Raw genomic sequence first — 16,585 nt, forward strand, 5'->3', positions numbered from 1 at the left:
GTGCCCCATTCTAGGTCAGCGCATGGGGAACAGCTCTCATCAGGCTGTCCCGTCAGCGTGAAGGCTGAGGTGCATCGTTGAGTCCCTGATACCAGTGCCACACGATTTCTCTCTCCTTCCCGGAAGAGGTGTCCCTAGGAGAAGGGCTGGGAGCCTCGAGTAGCTGACAGCCCCTCTGCACGTGGGGGCAGGGCTGGGTGACACCCCTAGAGTCTGCAGGCCATACCTTGTGCTTCCTTCATGCTTCCCCTCTGCTTGAATGTGGAGGGGCCCAGCCAATCCTCCCGCCAGGGACAGAGAATGGAAATCTCCTCTCTCCTTGGCCCTGGCACCCCTCTCTAGGCTCCCCAATGAGATTACAGCAATTGCACTAATCCAGACCATCCCGGTGCTCTGGACACCTCCGGCAGCCCTGCTGAGCCACCACACCTCCAGTGCACCAGAGACAAGGGACACAGGGCTAAAAACTGCTGCCAAAAGGTGGCAGCTGGATGGCCCTGGATGCCCCAGTGCAACTGATTAAGATTCTGTGCCAGCCCCGGAACCTGTCAACTGTGGAAATTGCTCATTCCAGCTGCTGAAGTACCCATGGGGCTCATTGGCACAAGAGACAGCCCTGACTAACACAGCCAGGGCAGTGCTCGGCCCTGGCACCGGCTGCCCTCAGATCAGCCCAGAGCTAGCACCCAAGAACAGCACAGCTCACCCGCTGACCACCTCATCAAGGGCGTGGTGACAACAGGGAAAGGGTGTGATCAGAAACAGCAGCCAGTGTCAGCCATTGTGCCCCAGCCAGCGCCAGGAAGGGCTCACTCTCATGGACCGGAGGCAGCCCTGCCTCACCTGGGGAACCCGAAATAGCTCAACATGCCCACGGCTCCCTCAAACCGCATCCCAGTGCCTCGGTGAAGGGCAGGGACACACAGCAGGTGGCTCAGAGGAGAGCGTCCAACACTGGCTTGCACCTCACACTAGTGCCTGGGGGCATGGCAGTGGGGACTCTAGTGGGCAGGGTGGCAGGGCTGCGGCAAGCCCATTCCCTGCCCATGTTCGAGAACAGCTGTGGCATGGAAATCAGGGCACAGGGTGGCACTTTCTCTTCTCTGTCCAGGAAGAAACCCTCCAGCATCCCCAGGGCTCCAACCCCTCTGGGTCAGCAACTCTGCTGTGTCCTGCCCGCTCCCTTGCAAGCTAGCCCAGGCTGCACCCACTCTGCCCACATCCAGCCTCCCGTGCGCTGAAGAGCCAAATGGGGAATTCAGCTTCCTAACCTACTAAGTGATAGCAAGTAAGAGGTGCGGGCAGGAAACCAGCTGCATGGGCACCTGCTCCAGCCACCCCTGCTCGTGCAGAAACTTTCCCTGGCCATCCTAATCCACTCTGAATCAGCGATGGAGCTGCAGGCTCCCAACTGCCTGGGAGTCCTGTCCCTTCCCGTGGGCTCACACTGGGGCAACTTCTGACCCCACAGTGCCCGGAGCATCAGCGAGCATGAGACCCTTTCCTGTAGCCCAGCTGCTCTCCCACCTGCAGCTCCACTCACCTGAGGTACCTGAGCGGCTCGTTCTGCTCCCTGCTCTGGGTGGACGGGCTGCTCATTTTCCCTGGCTCAGCACGGGGCAGGAGGTACAGCTGCCCCCTCTCTGCCTTGGCTCCCAGCAGCTGGAGCTCCCTGCACTGCTGCCGCTTCTCTGCTCCTCTTCTTTATGGCTTCGAGAGTAGAGCCACCTTCCAGGAGACCGAGCCAGTCATGAGACAGCAGCTGCTGCGGGAAGGAGGGCGATTGGTTGGAGGAACAAGCGAAATTCCCCTCGCCCAATGGGAAATGGGGAATTTGTTAACCCCTTCCAGCCCACATGGCCATCAAGCAGCTTCAACAAGTCCCGTGGCTGGGCTTGATCCTTAGATGGCGAGTACCCCAGGTTGCGTCATGCCCACCCGAGGGAACTGGGGCATTGCTCTAGGGTGGAATGAGCTGGCAGGTCTCAGTACTGTCTTGCCATCACAAATGGAACAGATTGGGACCGGGCAGAGGGGCCAGCCGAAACACGAGAACTGGGTTTCCCCATCCAGAGAGAGAGAGGCACGAAGGGCGCCTGGAGGGAAGCCTGCATCACTGCGCCCCGTTCCCAACTGGTCACAGAGCATGGGGAGAGCCGGAGCGCTCAGCCCGGTGCTGGCTTCACCCCCATGAGCACCAGGGTGGGAGCTTGGCAGATTCCAAACTGCCCTGCACAGAGCGGTTCCCAGGGGCAAGGGAGCCCAGCCCTGCTTGCCCTTACACCAGCGTCACCCCTTCGGCTGTAGTGGAGTCACTCCTGATTGACACTCCAGCGTGAGGGACAGCAGCCGACTCAAGGCCACAGGGGAGGCTCTGCCCTGGGACGAGGTACCCAGCACAGCCACGGCTGGCAATAAAGTCAGGAGAGATCAGTGGGGTCAGTCAAACCTCTGAAGGAGCCTCCATCCCCCATCACTCAGACCCACTCGAGGTCTGGACATGGTTTGCTGCGAAGAGACCAATAGCCATTTCCTCAGCTGAGTTCTAGATCCCCAGGGCACCTGCAGAGCCAGAGAAAAGCCGCCTGGAAAGGGTCCTTGCTCAGCTGGTGAAAGCAGCCACCTCGTTACCACCACTCACAATGCACCCAGCCTGGTGCAACCCTCCACATCCCTTCCTGATCCACACAGCCACCCTGAAGCACAACGTTCCCCACAATCCAGCCAGGCAGCTAGCAGAGCCACTCACCGAGCTCCTTGTAAAACACAGCTCCAAGCTGTCTTCCTTCCCTCTGCAGCTGCTCCCCAATGACCTCGGGGGCCTGCAGCCCTGCTTGCGGGAGGGAGCAGCAGTGGACAGGATGGGCTTCCGGCTCTGCAGAGAAGACGGCTCCTTCCCCAGCACATCCTTGGGAGCGGGAGGGGCCTTCCCCAAGTCCCTCCCCCCAGAGGCAATGGCCCCGGGACAGCTCACTGATTGTTCCAGCGCCCTGGGGCCCAGTGAGATCTCTTCCACCTGCAATAAGCCTCCTCCAAAGCATGGGGTGGATCATTTAGAACTAGGCAAAGCCCCAGCTACTAGTGTCTAAGGAAATCAGGCTGCTCCCTGGGTAGGGGCGTAGATGGGGATTTGCTCCTGTAAAGGAAGGGGACCCCAATCACCACAACATAGAGTAAGTCGCCAAGAAAAGTCTCTCCCCTACAGATGGGAGGTGATTTAACAAAGAGGAAGCTGCTGCCTGGACAGCCAAGATCTGACAACCTCCCCGTGGCTGTGAGCAGTTACTGGAGCCTGGCCTCTACGCTGGCTCCTTGCACGGAGTTTCACCCAGCTCAGTCCAGTCTTGCAAACACTTACACACGTGCTTCACCGTCAGACAGGCAAGCTGCACCAGGGCCATTCTTCCCATGCTTAAAGTTCACGCCATTAACCCATCCTCTCTGCACTTGAGCAAGGCTCTTCCCAAAGCCCCCACCCTGGGCTCTGACAGAAGCAGCAGGCTGCAGCCACAGAATTCTGAGCATTCAGAATCAGCACAGCCATCAGCGAGGCTACGGGCAGAACACGGTCAGAGATCTCCCCTCTCAGTCCCTAAAATGGGGAGGGTGACATTAAGCATGTGTATATAAGTTCAATCCTTGAGGGGGCCATTTAGGGATCTGAGGCAAAAATTGGGGATTGGTCCTGCTTTGAGCAGAGGGTTGGACTAGATGATCTCCTGAGGTCCCTTCCAACCCTGATATTCTATGATTCTATGATTCAAAGTGTTTGTAGGATCCAGGCTTCACCGTGCGCTCAAAGGGCAAACTTCAGTTACCACAGCAGAAAGGCAGCCTAGCATCAGCTGGGGACAGCACCTCCTGCTGGGAAGGGTCAGTAAAACAGCAGTTCCCACTAGGAAAGGAGCCCAGGACAATAGAGGTACTGAAAGAGCAACAAGGTGGGGAGGGGGGGTCCTTAAAATAAATTTAAAATTGCCTGTTTTTCAAAATTCATTTTAACAAATCCCTATAATATTTTGGGGGGCAGGGGTGACTGTAGGGAGCTGCTAAGGTATTGGCCCTAAGCACTGGGGTTCTGTAGGCATTTCTAAGTGGGTTAGGCTTTGAATGGCTCTTTCCAGGGTTTGCATAAAACAAGCCCCCATTCCTAGCCCCCTCACAGTCCTTTAATAGCCCAACAACGGACTGCACTACAATTCCTAGAAGCTAAAAGGCTACACAAGCCTAGTTATTTCCCTCTATGCCGTTCTGCCTGCTGTTAAGGATAAGTGTAAATTCAGTCTGCCAGCTTGACTTTCTCCTGCACTCGTTAGATTCTGGCCATGTTGTTTCAAAGTGAGGCTTTAATCAGGCAGCTGGAGAGACACGTGCATTTCATGGACCTGATCTCAGTTACATTTTAAAAATACTAGAGCGGAGTTTGAAGTGGGGTTTGTTTTATCTTTCCTTTTTTTAGAAGGATGGAGGTTTCCTCCTTCGTAAATTCACCACCCTCTTCTTTCAGCTTAACTAATTGCCAACTTGTTCCCTTTGGTTCTGCAGATGGAGGGGGAAAATCTCAGGTTTGCACTGGGTGGGAGGGGGAACCCATCTTTTACATTACACACCCACATCTATGGTACAAGGCAGGCTGCTCTCACAGTTAGGACTCTGGTCTGCAATTAAGGAAAGCTGAATTTCTAGCTCTGAATCAAACTTTTCAGGTGACTTTGGCTTACATCTCTCTGGCCCAGATCCTCGAAAGGTATTTACATACACAACGCCCATGCCTTTGAGATTCCGTGTCTCTGTACCTAGGCAAAATGAGGACAACACTTCTCCTCCACCCCCAACTCAGCATTTGTTTCTCAGATGTTTAACTACAAAGTCTTCCAGGCAGGAACTGTGTCTCACTCAATACCGCACCTAGCACATTGGGGGGTCTTGATCTCAGCTGGCACCTTGAGACACAACTACAAACACAATACTTGGTACTTGCAGATATTAGCCAATTAGCTAACAAAAACATTCAAAGTAGCAGCCTTCCACACCTGCCTTCCATTGCTAGCCCAATTTTGCAGAGCAAAGACTGGACATACTTAGAGGGCTGTGCTGGAAAGCTCCCCTCACCCACAAAGAATTTCAAGTTGACATTTCAGGCAGGTTAGGCTCAGTTGAAAGGAACAAACACTGAAAGAAGCAGAGGGTTATAGGCCCTGATCTGTATAGAAACTGGTGGGATTTTTTAGTTGACATTCAAGAAAAAAAGTGACACGGGGGGGGGAGGGAATATCTTTTATTAGATCAGCTTCTGCTGGTGAAAGAGAGAAGCTTTCAAGCTTACAGTGAGCACCTGACGTGAAGACTTCTGTGGAGCTCAAAAGCTTGTCTCTTTCCCCAACAGAAGTTGGTCCGGTAAAATAGATCACCTTCCCCACCTTGTCCCTCTCATATCTGCTACTAACATGGCGAACTACTAAGGAAGTGCAGTTTAGATATAGAATTTTCCCTGCAGTGGTTACAGCCCAAGCACCAGAACAGGTGCTAGGATGGAAGAGCCAGAAAGGGAAACCAACTAGTCAACAGACAAGGACCAGCATATTAAGAAGTGACTTGGGCACTCAGATTGAAGTCTCACTGAAGTCACTGTTTTAAGTCTGCCTACATTGAAGCCAGGCATGTGATTGGCAGCTCATATATACGTACTCCCGTGAGCCATGCTCCAGCTCGCTCGATCGAAATAGCAGTGAGGAACAGGCAGCATGGGCTGCACAAACGGGGGAGTGGGGGTGTCAGGTGGGATTGTGCAGCCCACATTGAAGCCCCGCACCGTTGTGTCCTCTCTGATATTTTTAGTGAACTAGATAAAGCTAGCACTGGTATGTCTCCACACGCTGCAGATCACGCCACCAGCTCCAGTGCAGACGTACCCTTACTGGCATAGCTGTGTGGGTTAGGGTTGGGGTTAAAAAAGTAACCCCGCGTAACCACAGTTGTGCCAGCGGAAGCCCTCGCGTAGCTGCAGTTACACTGGCAAGGAAGTCCTAGTGCCAGTATGACATACTCCATTTGGGGAACTGGGTTAAGCAAAAAGAACTCTTTGGCATGGTAAGAGCAGCTCACCCAAGAGGAGGGTGTCCTGGGATAGCTTAATGCAGTTCTAGTAAGCCAGGATGGCTCTCCTGGCAAACACTTTTCAGCATAGGCAAAGACTGACACGTTTGAAAATAGGATCTGGACGCCTAGGTGACCCAGACACTTTTTAAATTTTTACTTCCAAAGCAGAATTGTTAAGAAGTAAAATACAACTGGAATTCCTCCTTGGTGCCACAATTGCAAGTGATGGTGGTAACATAGCTAAGGAGATTTAAAATACCTCTGTGTTTTTTAATGCCACCTGCCCTTTAACACCCCAGGGGAGGGGCTTTAAGCCATTTCTCAGGGTTGTGAAGAACACTGACAGGTGTAATAGGGTGGATACCAGGCCCCCCTCTATCACCCTGGGTACGTGAGAGGGGTCTGTCAGATCCTGTTTAATGAGTCCATCCACTTCCACCTGGTGCTATGCTGGCCTTTTCCCGTTTTCTGAAATGCCTATTCATGTCTCCCCTTTGCTCCTATTTCACAGCATCTTAGCTGCCAGCCTGTATTGCTTAGCAATCACACAGCTGCGAGGGAGTGTGTGTGGAGGGAGGGGCAGGCAACCACTCCTTAGATAGAAGTCTTATAGTGCTTTGCCAAGTGGATCCTGGCCAAATCAAGGCACAAGCTGACCTTTCGACTGATGAAAGCATCTGCGGTTTAAGTAACCAACGCTGCTTCTGTGATGCACCCTTGCACCCAGGGCTTCAATTCAGCCAGAGCTGTCTGGAGCAAAGCTCCAGTAAATATTTTCAAACCTCATGGAGTTTTTATAGCATGTTGGGAAGGAGCATGGGGGGCTCCAGGAAATACTCTCTAAGAATTAAAGCCCAGCCTGTGCCAGCGTGCTGCTCTGGCTAGAGCCCTACTGATTCTCTGAGCACACCTGCCAAGTTTCTGCGCAGCAGACCACATCTGGCCCTGCTGCACAGGAAAGGCTGGCCCTGCTCGTCTCCCTCTGGTGGCACAAGGCTGTAAGTGAACGCTCAGGGGACAAGCCCGCAAACACAATTCCTTGCCTCCTGTTTGCACATCGCACCCCAGGAAGCAACAGCCAGCTCCTTCTCCAGCTCTGGAAAGCCGGAATGGCTGCCTGCAGTCCCCCTGCAAAGATCCCCTCCCCATTTCCTGACTCAGACTCTTGGGTAATGCTGTTCTGCCCTGTTCGTCAGACATGGTAGAAGCAATGCCCGTGTATCTCTAAAAGTAGGAATTTCTAGTGCAGGGTCCATCCTGCCCCCTATCCAGCAGCACCAGCAGCTTCAGAGGAAAGTGCTAGGAACCCCAGAGGGCCAATCTACTCCCAAGGAAAAGCTTTTCCTGATTCCCATTAGAGATTGGGGCTCATGTCCCACAGCAGGAGGGCTTCCAGCTCTTCCAAAGCTGTAGATTTTGGGATAAAAAGATCCCAAATTTATGTCCAATCAACGCTAATCTCTTGGCTTCCAGCTTGTAGCAGTGAGTTGCACAGTCTAGAGCCAGTGTGTGAAAGTCTTCCCTTATCCGCTTTTTAAAGTTGCTTTCAAAAAGCTTCTAAAACCCCTTAAGAGAAGGTGCCATAGGGCAATGGAAGAATTGCTTAATTCAAAGAAATAGAGTCAGTTCAGTATCAGCTGAGTCAGCTCCTCTCCAACCTGCCAGCAGGATCCAGACCCATCACAAAAGCTACACCCCAGCCCCATATACAAGGGTTCTTGGTATCAGCTACAAAGAGAATTGCTCATTTTGGGGCCTGCATGGACATCTGTTGAGATTATTTCCGCTAAATAAAATTGCCCCGTAAAGTGGCAGAGAGATTTGCAGTAGCACAGCAATTTTCATTTCCCCCTCCAGTGAAGTGGCTACAATTGGTCGCACTGAGCCTTAGGACAGACACATGCTGGGTTTTTAAAGAAATGGAAGAAATGAACTTAGCTTGGGATTTGATTGATCCTTTCCGACACTAGAAATGTGACCTTCTCCCCCGTAGGAGCTGGGAAGACTGAGCTATTGAAACAAGCCCTGGGATCCCCATGGCTAGGGAGGGGTGTGCGTGTGTGTGTGTGTGTGTGTGTATGTGTGTGTGTGTGGGCATGTGTCAACAGTCCTCACATTTTCTCTCTTAATAAGAGAGATCAGGAGGCCCTGACTGAGGGGGGATGGGAGCCCAATATGCTGAGCGCTGCCCAGACCCTTAGTGAGTGACCGTGGCCCCAAAGAGACTACACTCTAAATAGGCCAGCCTGGAAAAGGAAGAATTATCTGTACATTCTGGATAGGGAGGCAGACAGGGAACATAAGGACAGATTAGGGGGTAGATTTAGGAGCTAGCCACAGAGTCAATGGGAAAATGAATCCAGCTCTCCTGAGTCCCAGCCCAGTGGCCTAAACACACACCCATCATCCTTTCTCCACATCTCCTCTCCCCAAGAGATACATAATTGAAGGCAAAGGCTGCTAATGGGGCTGGACAGAGCTGGGAGCATGGCACCAGGACAGCCTGTTAAAGCAGGAGGCTTCGTGCTAAGGATGAAGAGCCCAGGAAGAAGTGCAGTCAGCTGTTTAAAAAATAAATGCACACACACACACATTTCCACCAGACTGTTTAATGTCACACACTTGGAACACATGGCCTTTGAGCATTGCATCTAACATAGATAATGCTACCGGTGCAATAATTGGAGGAACCAGCAGTCTGGGGAGAGTACTGGCCAAGCTTCAGACATACCACTGCAAGCCAAACTTCTGGTTGTGCAGCTCACTCAGAGGCCTGAGGTAATACAGCTCATCTGGTGTCGGAGGAACCCAGCGGTCAGTGTGGAATACAGACTCCCCCACCTAGAGAGAAAGAGCTGGTTACTGCAGCTCCTACCAGTATTCCAAGGCAGGATCCCTGCACCCCGTGCCCTCACCCAGACAATGCAGAGCAGCGTCTGGGGGCCTGTGTCTGTGCAGTAGCACCTCGAGCTTCTAAATGAGGGCACATAAAAGAGGCATGGACTTGCTGCCACTCAGTTTCATCTTAAGCACTAAGCAGAGCCTCCACTGCAGAGGGGAAGGGGGGCAGGAGGTGCAGCACCCATAAAACACCTCAAAGAACTCAAGTTACCACAAGGTAGGTAAACTCTCCTTCTTGGAATATATGTCCCACTCGGGGCTCCACTGGAGGAGACTCCCAAGCAGCAACTCAATGAGGAGGCAAATCCAAGATGCTTCTGAGGACTGCATCATCCCTGGAAGCTGGTGAGATGGCGTACTGCTTGGCAAAAGTTTGAGGGAAGACCAAGGTGCAGTCCTACAGATTTCTGTTACGGGAACGCCTTTCAGCAGAGCTACAGCTGTGGATGGAGCTCTGCTGGAATGTGCTGTCACTCTAGGAGGGGACTCAATGCACCCTAGCAGATTCATAAGTTAAAATGCAACCCAGAACCCATTTTGACAGTCTTTGGTAGAAATATGTTGCACCTTCATCATCTCTGAAAATGATACAAATAGCCTAGAAGAGGGCCAGAAAGTCTTAGTCCTGTCAAGATAGAAGGCAAGGACCCTTCTGGCATCTAGTGCATGTAGGCTAGTCTCCGCTCTGGAGACAAGAGGCTTTGGGTAGAATACTGGTAGGCGGATCTCTTCATTAAAGTGGCTTTCCAAAGAGATCTTCAAAAAGAAGCAAGGAGGGGGATGCAGTGTAGCGATATCTCTAAAGAAGGAAGTAAATGGCAGGTCTGCCTTGAGAGCACCAAGCTCTCCCATTCATCTAGCTGACATAATGACAATGAGGAATCAAGTCTTGAGGGGCAGGGGGAGGAGAGAACAGGTGGTCATTGGTTCAATGGGGGTTTTCTTCTGGGCCCCGAGAACCAAATGAAGGTCCTAGTGGGGAGCCAGGTTTCCTACAGGGGAAACAAGTTATCTAAGCTCTTGAGGAATCTGGCCATAGAGAGGTGGGGAAAAATTGAGGAGCCCTCAGTGGGTGTGTGGAAGGCTGTGACAGCACCATGAGTGAGCTCAATGATAGACCCAGTCTCTTTAAATCCAACAGGTAGCCTAGGATCTTGGAGAGTGGAACCTCTGAGGTTTGAGAAGAGTGAAGAGAATACCAGAAATAAAAGCGTTCCCATTTCTGAAGGTACGTTTTGGGGGTACTAGATTTCCTGCTCTAGATAGGAGAACCAACTGAACCTTATTCGCACAGGTTAGCTCCTGGCTCGAGAACCATCCAGGGACTACGTTCTCTGGTTCAGGGAGAAGTCGAGAGGGATCAGGGTCCCAGAGTTGTGATTCTTCCTGATGGGAAGTCAGAAAGGCATTGCCACTGAGAGGTAGAGGAGGTTCAAGTACCACAAATTGCCTTGGCCAGGATGGCACTAGGAGGATAATTCTAGCTCGGATGTGGTTTGATTAGGGTTTTGAGAATTAGAGTTAGAGGTAGACAAACATACAGTGTTATAAGGGTCACAGTGTTATCAGGGCATCTCCCAGTGAGTTGTAGCTGTAGCCTCCCTTGAGCAGAAAAGATGACATTGCGTTGTCTGGGCTGGCAGAGATCTGTGTCTGGAATACCCCAGGTCTGGCAGATACTACAGACGACAGAATTGTTGAGCTCCCGTTTGTGGTCCTGATGGAAGTTCCTGTTCGGGGAGTCTTTCAGGCTACTGGAATATAGCTGCAGACAAAAAATCTCATTGGTCTGACGGGAAATGTACCAGTTCCACAGCTTTAGCGACTCTGCACACAAGGACTGATCTTGCTCCACCCAGTCAGTTTTAGAATACACTGCTGTCCTCTTGTCCCGCATTATCCTGACTGAGTGGCCCTGTGTAGTGTGATGTGAAGGAAGTTTTGACAAGCATATCAAACTGCTGTTGGCTCCAGAATATTGATGTGGAGCGTGACCTCTTGTGCAAACTGCTTGTCCAGGGCTGGATCCCCTTACAGGTGAACCCTGCATCCCTAAAGAGAAGTGTCTGTTGTGAGGATCTTTGAGGGTAGGAGGGATGTGAGAATGGGGTTTCCACACTTCAGTGGGTTCTTCCACCACCTGAGAGAGTCCACAACTTTCTAAGGTACTGTGATGCACTGAGGGCAAATGCAGACCGTAACTTCATCTGAAGGAATCTGAGGTCCAATCTCACATGAGGTGTCACAAAGGTGGAGGCCAACATGGGGCCCAAGAATTGTACTTGGTTTCTTGCAGTTCTTTGCAGGCTGTGTTGTATCACCAAGATTAGACAAGACAGAGTGGAGAATCTCTCTTTCAGGAGACAGCATGCCTAGAGCGGCTCTGATTAAGTCTATTCTTTGAACTGGGCTCAATGCAGACTTCTTCTGATTGATAAGACGACCCAGAGACTGAAACAGGGCTAGTGCCAAATAGACTCTAGAATTGATCGACTCCTGAGGAGACAGGATTAGGGAGGGTGGGGGAGAAATACTGCCTTATCTGGGGTTGAAGAGGACTTTGCTGTTGGGGAGGAGTTTTCCTCCATCTATGGGTCCTCCTGTTTTTGGTTGCTTCCCAGTGCTGAAGGAAAAGAAGGTACTGAGGGGCTGGCGGGGGGAAAGGAGGATCCTAAAGTGCTTGTGAGTGATGTGCTACTTGTAGGTATTGGGGTCTTTCTGGTTGGTACATCAGACATAGGTGCCAGTACTGAAGATTGGAGGTCTGACTGCAGTTCAGTCTGGGAGGACTGCAGTTGCAGGAGTCTGAGCTGTACCAGGGAACGCCAATGCTGAGGCGGTGAGCCCGGTAACAGAGAGGCTTGTTGATGAACCTCTCTGACTTCAGAGCTCTGGTACAGGGAAATCAATGGTACCGGAGCATGAATAAGAGCCCTGTGCGCATCTTGATGCCAAGAGATGTCAGTCGGTACAAGGTAGATGGCTCCCTGTGCTGGCTATTCTCCACAGGCTGCTTCCTGGGCAGTACTGGTGGCTTGGAGCTGGCACCAGATGGAGCCTCAGCTGTACCCCTCGAGGAATGTGAGGACTCCTTAGAGTGGGATTTATAGGGTGACCTACTCCTCTTCCTAGTTTCCCTGGTTTCTTCTTCTTAAAAGTCCTGCTTAAAAGGTGCTGCTGAAACTGCCAACAGCCACGGGAGCAGCCTAAGATAGAGGCCAATGTACAGGCTGGTGAAGCAGATCTCACTGGAGCTAGTGAGTGCTTCATTAGGAGGAGCTTCAGTCTAGCCTCTATCCTTTCAAGACATGCCTTTAAATCCCACGCAGACCTTCCACTTTGATGGGACATCTCTGAGGCAGCTCAAATGCCCATCACTTTGGGGAAAAGCTGCCTGGCAGGGCTTAAAACCCAGAGTCTTCCACATAACCCAGAGAGGTACTAGACCAAAAACGGGCTGTGTTAAGACTAAAAAGAAATAAAATAACTAAACAAAGCAACGGATAAACTAAGAAAATAGCTAGGTTAAGAAATGTGGGAAGCAGAGAATTAGCAGACATGCAATGGCTCCGTCTCGAGCGCAGGCAGTTGCGAGGGAACTGAGTGGCAGCGCACCTGTGCCTTCTTATACACTGTTGTTTGGAGGCATGTGGTGCTGCTCTGCGCAGGTGCGGCCCAAAGACACTGCTCTGCATTCTCTGGTGGAGAGCACATGGGTGCACGTTCATCCTACCATGGAGCACTCATAGGGACACACACTTGAAGAAAAATTCACTGCTGCTGACTGCACTGTAGCTGCTCCAGGGATAAATAGGACTTCAGTTTGAGCTCCCCAGATGAAACTTTAGCAGGTGTCTCAAACAGCAGTGACCATCGCAAGACCAAGACCCTGCATGTTCTGCAAACATCCCCTCGGGACATTAACATACCACAGTCGAGAAGCCCTCGATTTCCCCGTAGGCTCACAGAACATGCCAGTCTCTCCCTACACAGAAAACTATTTTTCCTCTAATCACATTCACTCCTGTCCTATGTACCAGGGCTCGAATGCAACCCAGCATGACTAGGATAAAGTGTTGGTCCCACCCTGCTTAGTATCAGCTGTGCATGCTCTCATTCACACCCTCCCCTTAGGCGGCCACCTGGCATTAATGCCTTCCTTCATAATCGCATTATCTGAGCCTGCTGAGAAAACCAAAAGGTAGACTGAACCAGCCTCTTGAATTATTAATTTCTACCACTGGTTATAAGTGACCTTTGGGATACTCATTACAAGTCACCTCCTCATGCACTATTGCCAAAAACACTAATGATCTGGTGTCAGTAACTTCCATCAGCTTTCCTCCCACCCCACTCTCCATCCCCAGACTATATGTTACTCCCCCTTGCCCTTTGCTACTAGCATTGCAAGGCACAAACCTTCCACCCAGGAACATCTTTCATGATTTTGGCCTCCTCCTCGAGATTCTCCCGTAAGAGCCGCAGGGTCCTTAAACAGAAAGAAAAGCCTGTGTCTGGATCAGAAATCATTGGGTGGCAGTCTGACTCCTGCATGGTGCACGAAAGAGACTAGAGGATCTTTACTGACCCTGCTTGCCCTAAAGTTTGTTTCAGAGGTGATCAGGTTGCCATGGGCCACGTTTTAAAGAGGCACAGTATACTATTCTGTTTGAAGTACCCACAAACACCCAGTGAAATTAGCACTGGTACCTGGGGGAGCCTTAACCAACTTCTCTACAGATAACAACCAGGTTCACCTTTCATAGGGCACAGAATCCTGGCACAGCAGGCCTCAAGCTATGAAGAGATACTGTTTTTGTGGTCAAAGATTTTGCTCCTGAAGCGGTTTCCACATGAGGTCTGCAGCACTTTCAGGCCTTGCAAAGCAATGGACCTGTCAACACCCTTTGGAGAGATGAAATGGTGCCTTGTCTCTGTTAACAAGGGTTCCTTCAATGCAGGAAGGAACCTTACAGGGCTCCAAAGGATTCACATGCAGGGACCCACCAGGGTACCAGTGGCTCAAGTCTTCAGTCAGCATCCAGAATGATATGGGCCTTACACAGACTGGGCTCTGCCCTTAAGAGCTTCCAGTATAAGAGACAAAACAGAACATTGCAGGTGTGGGGGAATGGTTACAACATATAAGCAAAATTAACAAGCTCATGTTATGCACCAGCTTTGGCATTTCCAGTCAGCTCCCGTCAGCCTGCTCACTCACTGCTACCCCAATCCCCTCAAACACATGCCATTCACGGCCAGTAGTTAGGGCCAGGTTATGGAAGGGGGATAAGAAGGTAGGCCATCCCCTTACATTCATCTGCTGAGTCCTCTGGGACAGAAGCTTCCCTCACAGCTCATCAAATCAGCAGCTCCAGTCCCATCATGAAGTGTGAGGCAGAGCCAGTCCTGCATGGTTCTCTGGGTGCAAAAAAAGGGCAGCTCTGCCCTATGCAGGGGGATGTAGCTTGCAGCCCTTACAAATACCGGGGCATTGGCAACAGCACAGTAAGCAGCTGTTCAGGATATTGAGGTATCCCTGGGTCTTTATACAATAGCTAGCAGGGGCATGACAGTGCTACAGCAACCATGACAGGGGCCCAGCAAGTGCAAAATCTTACCCCTCCTTGGACAAGACTATTAGTCACCACAAGGCCCTCCCCAAAGCAAAGGCTGAGCAAGGCAGGTAAATGTGGTGGCATGTGGAGACGGGTCCCCTGAATCGAAATGATCAGCTTCAGGGTGGGGATGAACTTACCTTCGATCGGACTCTGCTTGCAGAAGGGGAAACAAAGCGATACGGGTTTCCAGATCCTCAATCTGCAGGCGCCTGGTACCAAAGATAAAGGTTCGAAGAGTGGATTTCTTATCGGAGAATCCAAAGGACCATTTTTGTATCTTAATTTCAAAAACGCCTGTACTAAGAACACTAGACTACCACGCCACTCAGTTGTCACACGCGCATCAGCCAGAATTCCCAGCCTTCTGCAATACATCATCACACTACACAAACACAGGAGACCCGGCAGCCTGTGGATGCTCGCCCCTTTCTCCAGTCAGGCCACATTATATAGCATACGGGGGAAGAACACACAGCCGCCCAACAGACATTTACCTCCTCTCTCTGTTCCACTTGACCAGGTTGTAGTAACCCAGGAGCAGGCTGCCAATGCCAATGGCAAACAAGCTATAACCTACCAGAAGAAAGAGGGAAATTCACTGAGCTGTCCTGGGTCAGAGCTTCGCTTTAGCCTCTCAGCCCCCTGCAAGCAGAGCCCCTCAAATGGCAGCACCGCATAAAAAGTGGTGGTAACCACCCCAAAACGGGGGGGGGGCAATGATGGGGGCAGGGCAGTAAGAGCCCAGAGGGGTCAACATGGGGCGGGAGAGGAGCAAGGCCGTAAGAGCCTGGAAGTGGAGGGAGATTGGGGGGGAGGGGCGGTAACAGCCCCGGGGGGGGAAGGGGGGTGGAGATGGGGGGGAGGGGCGGTAACAGCCCCGGGGGGGAGAGGGGGGTGGAGATTGGGGGGGAGGGGCGGTAACAGCCCCGGGGGGGAGAGGGGGGTGGAGATTGGGGGGGAGGGGCGGTAACAGCCCCGGGGGGGGAAGGGGGGTGGAGATTGGGGGGGAGGGGCGGTAACAGCCCCGGGGGGGGGAAGGGGGGTGGAGATTGGGGGGGAGGGGGGGGTAACAGCCCCGGGGGGGAAGGGGGGTAACAGCCCCGGGGGGGAAGGGGACTCTACCCCCCCCGCACTGACCCGAGAGCCCCCGGCGGGGCAGGTGCCGCTTGTAGTCGATGGGCCCGTAGCCCCCCGGGGGGGGCATGTCCTGCTTCACCTTCACCGCCGCCATCCTCGCCCCCCCCCCCCACGCAGGCGCGCGTCACTACCGGCTCGTTACCACGCACACCCGGAAGTGACGACGAGACGCTGCGCTGCCGCCATATTGGAAACGTGCCGTCTCGTCACGTGACCGCAGTGGCGGGCTCCTGCGCCTTAAAGGGCCTGCGGCGCTGCCGGCCTCGCGTCTGCCCCGCCCCCACCCCCACCCCGGGCAGTTCGAGACCCGGCTTCCGCCCCCCGCCCCGGACCTGTCGCGGCTGCTGCGTTGGCCACAAACAACAACAGGAGAAGCCAGGGAGAGAACCCGGGAGTCCGGCCCCTCCCCCCCCTCTCACCACTAGGCCCCGCTCCCCTCCCAGAGCCAGGGAGAGAACCCGGGAGTCCGGCCCCTCCCCCCCTCTCACCACTAGGCCCCGCTCCCCTCCCAGAGCCAGGGAGAGAACCCGGGAGTCCGGCCCCTCCCCCCCTCTCACCACTAGGCCCCGCTCCCCTCCCAGAGCCAGGGAGAGAACCCGGGAGTCCGGCCCCTCCCCCCCCCTCACCACTAGGCCCCGCTCCCCTCCCAGAGCCAGGGAGAGAACCCGGGAGTCCGGCCCCTCCCCCCCTCTCACCACTAGGCCCCGCTCCCCTCCCAGAGCCAGGGAGAGAACCCGGGAGTCCGGCCCCTCCCCCCCTCTCACCACTAGGCCCCGCTCCCCTCCCAGAGCCAGGGAGAGAACCCGGGAGTCCGGCCCCTCCCCTCC

At 52.9% G+C, this 16,585-nt stretch overlaps 2 protein-coding genes across 3 annotated transcripts in view; both read right to left on the reverse strand.

Moving 5' to 3' along the window:
* YJEFN3 (YjeF N-terminal domain containing 3) overlaps positions 1-3,428 on the reverse strand; it is a 47,771-nt gene extending 44,343 nt beyond the window's left edge. The window contains exons 1-2 of one of the 2 annotated variants that reach the window (XM_038383930.2): positions 2,750-3,428; positions 1,544-1,762 (exon numbers count right to left, since the gene is read on the reverse strand). In XM_038383930.2, the coding sequence (XP_038239858.1) occupies positions 1,544-1,599 (56 nt within the window). In that variant the 5' untranslated portion in view covers positions 1,600-1,762; positions 2,750-3,428. Of the gene's footprint in view, positions 1-1,543; positions 1,766-2,749 lie in introns of both variants that reach the window. The other variant, XM_038383929.2, reaches the window with a different exon arrangement.
* A 5,264-nt stretch (positions 3,429-8,692) lies between these two features.
* Positions 8,693-15,919, reverse strand: NDUFA13 (NADH:ubiquinone oxidoreductase subunit A13). Its single transcript, XM_038383931.2, has 5 exons — positions 15,759-15,919; positions 15,116-15,194; positions 14,759-14,830; positions 13,420-13,489; positions 8,693-8,940 (listed from the first exon to the last, which is right to left on the reverse strand). The coding sequence occupies exons 1-5, from the start codon at positions 15,850-15,852 to the stop codon at positions 8,821-8,823; spliced, it is 435 nt and encodes a 144-aa protein (XP_038239859.1). The 5' UTR covers positions 15,853-15,919; the 3' UTR covers positions 8,693-8,820.
* Between the last annotated feature and the right edge of the window lie 666 nt (positions 15,920-16,585).

This window comes from Dermochelys coriacea, chromosome 25 (assembly GCF_009764565.3).
Source record: "Dermochelys coriacea isolate rDerCor1 chromosome 25, rDerCor1.pri.v4, whole genome shotgun sequence".
In the NCBI taxonomy this organism is placed as follows: Eukaryota; Metazoa; Chordata; order Testudines; family Dermochelyidae; genus Dermochelys; species Dermochelys coriacea.

What these genes read in the sequence shown, in the direction of transcription:
- NDUFA13 (XM_038383931.2), bottom strand. Translation starts at nt 15,852, where the DNA reads ATGGCGGCGGTGAAGGTGAAGCAGGACATGCCCCCCCCGGGGGGCTAC. An exon ending in GCCCCGCCGGGGGCTCTCGG is followed by an intron (nt 15,195 to 15,758) that starts GTCAGTGCGGGG and finishes TTCTTCTGGTAG; the next exon opens with GTTATAGCTTGTTTGCCATT. An exon ending in AAGTGGAACAGAGAGAGGAG is followed by an intron (nt 14,831 to 15,115) that starts GTAAATGTCTGT and finishes CTTTGGTACCAG; the next exon opens with GCGCCTGCAGATTGAGGATC.